Below are 7,217 nucleotides of genomic sequence, written 5' to 3'. Positions count from 1 at the left end.
CAAGGTAGAAATTGGCAAATAAGATTTTGACCATTTTTTTTTAATCTTTAAGAAATAAAAGCACGTTAGCATTTACAAAATTATAAATGTTAAATATTTGTCTTATTAAAAAAACACTTATTTTTTATATTTTTTTGTTTTCAAATTATTAACTGCGAAAAATATTTTTGTCCAAAAGCTTGTGAATTTTTTAAAACCAATTTTCCCAGTCCACAAACAGTTAGTGATCATCAGTTAGGGAACAGTTAGTTAGTAAAACATTTTAATACTGAATGAGGGTTTCCCCAAAAAATGCGTTCCACTTTTTTTCAATAATGAAAATGATTCTGCTGCTCTATAAACAAAGCAAATCTGTTGTCTAGCACGTGAAAAACTGAAGAATTAAAAAAGTTACTCATATTTTGGTAATTTGCAAGTTGTTTTACTTAAAATTTAATTTCTCAATCAAAAAAAAAAATACAAAAAAAAATAAGTTCAACTTATTGAATATATACTATAAACCCACAGGAAAATTTTTGCCAGACTCAATTTTTTTAATTTGTTTCCCTAATCAAACATTTTTATCGATTTAAAAATTCACTAGCTTTTTCTACTTTAAGTACAGTCTGTTTTTTAAGAGTCTTGGCGTTGGCACACTAGCAGGTTTATTTATTCATGGTAATTGCAATAAAAGAACTTGGCAGTTTCTATTTTTACTTTAATTTGAAAGAAATGTCATTAAATATTAGCAAAAAATGAACAAAAAAGTGAAAAAACAAGAACAAAGAAAAATTTGGTACCGCTAAGAGTAATGCTTCCAAAAGGCAGACGTGCACACAAAATCTACAAAACTCAAAATTTTGACAACATTTCAACATGAAAATAGTTATAACTATTTAAAGAAATTTAAAAGAATAATAATAAAAAATAAACCCAAGTTGTCGCTTTGAAGATAAGTTGCTGCCAATTTTTTCACGAAAAATTTCACTTGGTAATTTGCGTGTAAATAAAAAACAAAACTTTATGTAAATTTTTACTGCAGCGATTCAAAATTTTGCTATTACAAAATTATTATCAAGAACCTATTGTAAACATTGTTGCCATTCAATCAAACATATTTTTTTTATTCTTGCCATTAGCTTTTTCGCTGATAAGAAAGTTTTGGTCTTGTGGGAAGAAGAAAACCATTATTTAGGCCAATGCAATTTTAAATTTTATTAATTGTTTATACGTTTGCCCCTCATGCAAACCACACATTTTATTGACACAAAACAATTACAATATACATAGTAAATACCTAAATAGGCTTGTTTATTGTGGAGAAAATAGAGTTAAAAGTGTCGATAATTACATATTTTGAAAAATAAAGTGCTGTTTGATAATAAAATAAGAAGGATTTGCTTTGTACACTACACACACCATCGAGGATGAGCACAAAATATCTTCTGTGAAACTAACACAAAATATGTTTAGCGTTTGGTAATTGGTCCACATGTGTGGAAAGTTATTTTTTAATAAAAAAAAGTTCCATAACGGCAATTTTAAAACAACAATATCCTGGAAAATTCTATTAGTTAATGATTTTTACCTTAGACGTTAAGAGAATAATTGATTGAAAATATTTACAGACGTTATGTGCTTAAGTGACTCAAAGTTATTAGCGTTTAATTAATATCTCGTCTTTAACACCAATGACATTGTGACATGGTAAAAACATCATCTATATAAAGCGTTCGGTTTTTCTCATTTTCAGTTTAGTTTTACCACCAAAATGGGTCTAGTAAGTGTATTTTTTACCATTGGGAACCAAATCATCAATTTTATGTTTTCAGCTATTGCAATTATTTGTTGTAACAACTCTCATCGCTGTCCTCCACAGCGCCCCCCTTGACGAGCATTCTGAAAGCACCACTGTGGGAATCCGCCCTTTACCAGCCACTTTGAACAAAAAAGACGAGTCCAAGGTAGGAATTCTTCCCTTTTAACACTTTTCTAACGATGATTGTCTCTACAGGAATCCGATGAAGACAAAGCCGATATTAAACGAGTCTCCCGTGACATCCCTTTACCACCCCCTACCCAAACCAAAGACACCCTTAATTCGCAGTCCAGCACCAGCAAACCCCAATTTGGAAGTCGACCAGCGAGAGACACCCAACACTTCATCTCGGGAGTACCCTCACCCCAGTCTCAACCCAATTCTAACCCTCAAACTTACCAACAAAACCCCCAACAGCCTCAATTAGGGGCACAAAACCCTTCAACTCAAAGCAGGCCAGCGAGAGACACCACTCACTTTATCTCCGGAGTGCCCACACCTCAATCTCAACAAAACTCGAACCCTCAAACCTACCAACAAAATCCCCCTCAACGCCAACTAGGAACCTCGCAATACCCATCACAAACTGAGAGTAGACGTGTGAGGGATACCACCCATCCAGGAAGTCAGGCTAAAGTCCAGACGCGACCAGCACCACTTCCTGCTAAAAATGGGCAGAAACCGACGTCTTCAGCCCAAAAGGATGGGTCCAGACGAGTGAGAGAGGCTGGTAGTTCTTCGACAAGCACCGAAAGGAGTGATAATTAAGGATGTAGGTGTAAAAAGGCAATGGGTGATGTTTGTTTAAGAAATAATCAACATTGTATTGTTAGGATTCTGGTGCTAATTATTGTTAATGATTGAAATGTATTTTAAAACTACGTAAAAATATGCTGTAAATATGCGTACTATGGAAATAAAATAAATCATTTGAGAAAATTTTAATAAAACTTTTATTTCACAGTTTTAAAAGTGGAAAAACATGTAACATAGAAAAGCAAAATTAGAGATGCTATTAGAAGTAACAGAAATAACAGAATTGAATTAAATTTTGTACATGAGTTATTTAAAACTGTGTTTATATGCTAATAAAAATCTAAATCAACTAAAAAATGTTCTTCATTCAGAGTTTTACACATTTTTTTTTATTTTGCGCTTTGTTTTTAAAGAAAAAAAAATAAAACTTTTTAGACAATTTGGCGTCAGTTGATGATACATATTTGAATAAAACAAATCTGAGACAGTTTCAACACTTAAATAAATGTGATTTATTAGTTGTTTGGCAAAAAAAAATTATTGTTAGTTAACCATAATTACATGCGTGTATATGAAGTTGCATAAGCATGTTTAAATATTATCTAAAAAAAATAAAAGTATTAATTTTTCTCTTTTTGAACTGAAGGCTTACTTATATCGTATTAAATTTAATTAAATGAAAAAAAAATTACTCTAAAATTTTAAAATTCAGCCGAAAAAAGAAATTTAAATTTTCTTTTTTGTTGAGCGCTAGCTTAATTTTCTCAAACAAGTCAAAAAATCATAAATTTGAATCCAAAATGACATTATTTTATTTATATCGAGAGATCAAGATAATTTGTAATCGAGTCATTTTTGGATCCGAAAACGTATGTCTGTTTTTGAACTAACTGCACGTGAAACATCAATTAAAATGACAAGTCAAAAGGTAAAATGGCAGAATGGGCTGGATTAGCCGACGTAATCATAGGACCGATCTTTTTTGAAGGTAAATCATAAATTTAGTTATTAAAATCATCATCTTTTTGATCATGTTGTTTTACCCTCCGACTTGTCATTTTATTTGACTTCACAGACATACGTTTTCGGATTCAAAGATGACTCGATTACAACCCGTGTAAAAATTAAAAGCACTAAAAGTAGAAAACGGCGAAAGGTAGAGATTGAGTGAAAGTACCTAAAAAACAAAAATTTGATCATAATTCTACAAAGTAGTAAGAGTAGAGTTTTGTAGAGAAAAATGGCCCAAAATTATTTCAGTGTTTTGTACAAATTTAAATATCGCGCATGCGCACGCTTGAGAAATCTGATTTCTAAATTTGTGGCTCTTATTGCAAAACCAAAAGATGGAAAGACGGTGATAAAAATGATTTAATGAAAATATAAGGTCTGTTTTTCTTTTTAAGGAAAATCTAAAAATTCAGATTAATGAAGTTTCCAAGTTAGACGTTGCCAAAATAATACCTAGATGCCAACAAATATTTCTAATTTTCTACAAAGTACAGTTATAAATGGATATAACATTTGCAAGTTCGAGAGTGTGAGGCCCCAGAATTTCTAAAAAACATTTGCAAATCCGGTATTGTTAGTTCTACTCGGGGGGCGAAGCCTCAGTCAATTTTGAAGCACATAGTGATACTTGAGGGCGAAGCCCCCGACAATTTTGACATTTTCCGAATCAGATGGTATGAGTTCTACACGAGGGGCCATGAAGCGGCTGTCTCAACGACTACTTCTACAAAACATTGTAAATATGAGAGGATTTGCCCGACCACAACTAGTCAGAGTGTTTTGTTTATATGTATTATTTTAACTATTTTGCACTTTGTTTTTTTTTTAAGAAAAATGTTTACATTTATAGAATTTTGCGTCAGTTGATGACATGTATTTGAATAAAACAAATTTGAGACGGATTCAACACCTAAATAAATGTACGGCAAAGTGATTTATTAATATTAGGTTTTTTTTTAATTAGCTAACTACAATTACGAGCGTGTATGTATGGTTGCATTAACATTAATACCCAAAAAAAATTACTTATTTTTTTTTAACTAAATACTCACTTGGCGTATGGGATTTAAATAAACGGATTAAAGGGTGGTTTTAATTTTTTTCTTTTGTGTAATTTTATTAATTATTAATTTTTGATTTTAAAGTGTTTGTTATAATAATTCTTTTAAAACTGACAAATCTTGTTAATAGTATTGAAACCAGAAGATGGCCTAAGCCGAAACCGGTCGTTCCCAATAAAAGAAAAAAGCCTGAGAAAGATTTTGATTTATTATTATCCCCTATTATAATTTTTAGTCAAAAATGTCAGAATTAAAGTCAAACCTCGGATCAAATTGACTTAAAAGTTTCGTTCGAACAAGACAAAAATGACATTTTTTATTTAATTTTAAATATGTTGCTTTTGCTACTTTGAGATAAAAATTTACTTTTTTTGTTAAAAATTGGCTTAGTTTATTCAAACAGGCTAAAAAATCAGAGATTTGAATCCAAAATGGCCTTATTTTTGAGTTAAATTTGGTAGGCATATAATTTTAGTGCTTACTTGATTATAAAAAACTAAATCAACGATATTTTTTTTATTAAACTTCCAAGTCGTTCTGAGCCTAATATGTTCTTAGAACATTTAGTTGAAATTTCCTTTTATAGTATGCAAAAACAAAAAACAGAGTTTTTAATATGAACCGCGCAGTCGAGTTGAATAACAAAAGATTCCTTGAACATAACGAGTGTTTTATATTATTTTGCGCTGAATTTTATAATCAGGGGTTAGTTTTCATTGATAAAAAACTTGAAAATAAATTACTCCAATGTCAACTGATGTCAATGATTGTAAATTTTATTTTAATGGTCATGTTTCATAGCATGTGTTAAAGATTTGTTTTCCTTTAAAATTATATTTTTAATCTGTATTTTTCACTCTTTTGAGGCAAGTCAAAGGGAAGATAAACAGACTTCAGCAAATTTTTTGGTAAAATAATAAATGTGAAATATTTTTAAAAACTTTATTGCATAGTAAAATAGGCAGACATCCTTTTGGTGAAGAATGAGAAGAAAACAAGTCGATAAACGTTATTCAATTATTTATTGCAAGCGATGCATAAAGCTTAAAATAATCTATCTTGAAATTGTATGCAGGTAAATAACACACTTACAGATATATTAAAATATGTAGAAATACATACGACTCAGTTTCAGTATAAACGAAAAAATCACAATGTACCTAACAACTTAGTAAAAAACATAAAAAATTTCCAGAGCACCATTTTCGATTTTAAATACATAGAAAAAATAGACTATATACAATTGCTCTCTTAGTAAACGAAACAAAAATCATTGAGTTATAATTTAGATTTGTACACCTAAGATACAATTAAATACTTGGTAGGAAGATGTATTAGGTAATGTCTTACACGAGAAGGTAACCCTACAAAATCCACAGCACTGAATTTTCCTTCAAATGACTAATGGGCAATAAATAAACGAAATAAGATCGCTGCAAATAATGTGGGGCCTTCCTCATTCACACGATTACCATATTTGCACTTATAAATATGTTTTAACTAAATATGAAAATGCACGACATAACAGCCTATTCTGCCCCGACGCCGCCGTCATAGCCATTTGTGAAAATGGTAAGAGACGCCAAGTGGAGCAGTCAATCTACCGACACAAGCCCTTAGTAGATATTGCGAGGTTGACCCTACGGTGTTGGTATTATCAAATAAATCGAAACGAACCGAACGAAATATTCAAAATACCACAATTACAAGTACCACTAACATAAACTACAAATACCGTAAACTAAAAAATATATGTAAAAGTATATTACACAAGATGGATTCGTGAAAGCGAAGGAAATGTCACTGGACTAGGCACATTCGATAAAACTCGAATGGTAAAGCATTACACTAAAACTTAAATCAGTCTGCGACAATTAGAGTTTCTTTCAACGCCAACAACTGCTCCTCTCCCAATTTGATCTTATCCGCGATCTCTTTCGAGTCCATTATTAGTTTCGCCTTCATGTTGATGAAGTGGTCGTAGTCGGTGTACTCCTCCGAGTTCAAGTACTTGTAAAGGATGTTTGAGACACTCACACTGCGCCGGTCGATGCACTCCTTCAGCTTCTTCGCCTCCTCCAGCTGCTCCTGCAGCTTGTCGCGTTTGCTCTCCAAAATCCGCTGCAACAGAAAAGTTACTCAATTTCGAGGCAAAAAAAATTAAGTTGGATTAACTCCAAGACCAAGGATTTTTACATTTGCCAACTTACTCCAATTCTGGTTAAAATGGCAAGTGACAGCATTGACGCAAAGGCCGAAAGATTTTCATGTTGCCAACTTATTCCAATTCTAGTCAAAGTGGCTCATGGTTTTGAAATAAGTTGGCAACATGGGATTAACGTAAAACCCGAAATATTTTTAATGTTTTCAACTTATTCCAATTCTAGTCAAAGTAGCTCGTGTTTTTCAAATAAGTTGGCAACATTGGATTAACGCAAAGACCAAAAGACTTTTAATTTTGCCAACTTATTCCAATTCTGGTGATTCCTGGTTTTAAAGTAAGTTGGCAACGCAAAGGCCGAAAGATGTAACAAATAATTTAAATATATTTAGTTTAAACAGAAACATAAATAATTACGTTTTTAAATTCT

At 31.6% G+C, this 7,217-nt stretch overlaps 2 protein-coding genes across 4 annotated transcripts in view; one reads left to right on the top strand and one right to left on the bottom strand.

The window, feature by feature from the left end:
• The first annotated feature begins 1,659 nt into the window (after nt 1-1,659).
• On the top strand, nt 1,660-2,743 carry LOC123004368 (pollen-specific leucine-rich repeat extensin-like protein 1). The gene is made up of 3 exons (XM_044397608.1): nt 1,660-1,759; nt 1,812-1,943; nt 1,994-2,743. Exons 1-3 carry the CDS (start codon nt 1,751-1,753, stop codon nt 2,564-2,566), a joined length of 714 nt encoding a protein of 237 aa, XP_044253543.1. The 5' UTR covers nt 1,660-1,750; the 3' UTR covers nt 2,567-2,743.
• Nucleotides 2,744-5,629: 2,886 nt separating this feature from the next.
• The window catches only part of LOC123003793 (protein Shroom), a 157,034-nt gene continuing 155,446 nt past the window's right edge, over nt 5,630-7,217 (bottom strand). For all 3 annotated transcript variants that reach the window (XM_044396790.1, XM_044396798.1, XM_044396808.1), the window contains one exon: nt 5,630-6,747. In XM_044396790.1, coding sequence (XP_044252725.1) covers nt 6,487-6,747 — 261 coding nt within the window. In that variant the 3' untranslated portion in view covers nt 5,630-6,486. The remainder of the gene's footprint in view (nt 6,748-7,217) is intronic.

This window comes from Tribolium madens, unplaced genomic scaffold (assembly GCF_015345945.1).
Source record: "Tribolium madens isolate multiple individuals breed KSU strain unplaced genomic scaffold, Tmad_KSU_1.1 Scaffold_11;HRSCAF=98;Tcas5.2_LG3b, whole genome shotgun sequence".
In the NCBI taxonomy this organism is placed as follows: domain Eukaryota; kingdom Metazoa; phylum Arthropoda; class Insecta; order Coleoptera; family Tenebrionidae; genus Tribolium; species Tribolium madens.
This window is presented reverse-complemented; position numbering and strand designations above follow the sequence as displayed.

What these genes read in the sequence shown, in the direction of transcription:
- LOC123004368 (XM_044397608.1), top strand. An exon ending in ACAAAAAAGACGAGTCCAAG is followed by an intron (nt 1,944 to 1,993) that starts GTAGGAATTCTT and finishes TTGTCTCTACAG; the next exon opens with GAATCCGATGAAGACAAAGC.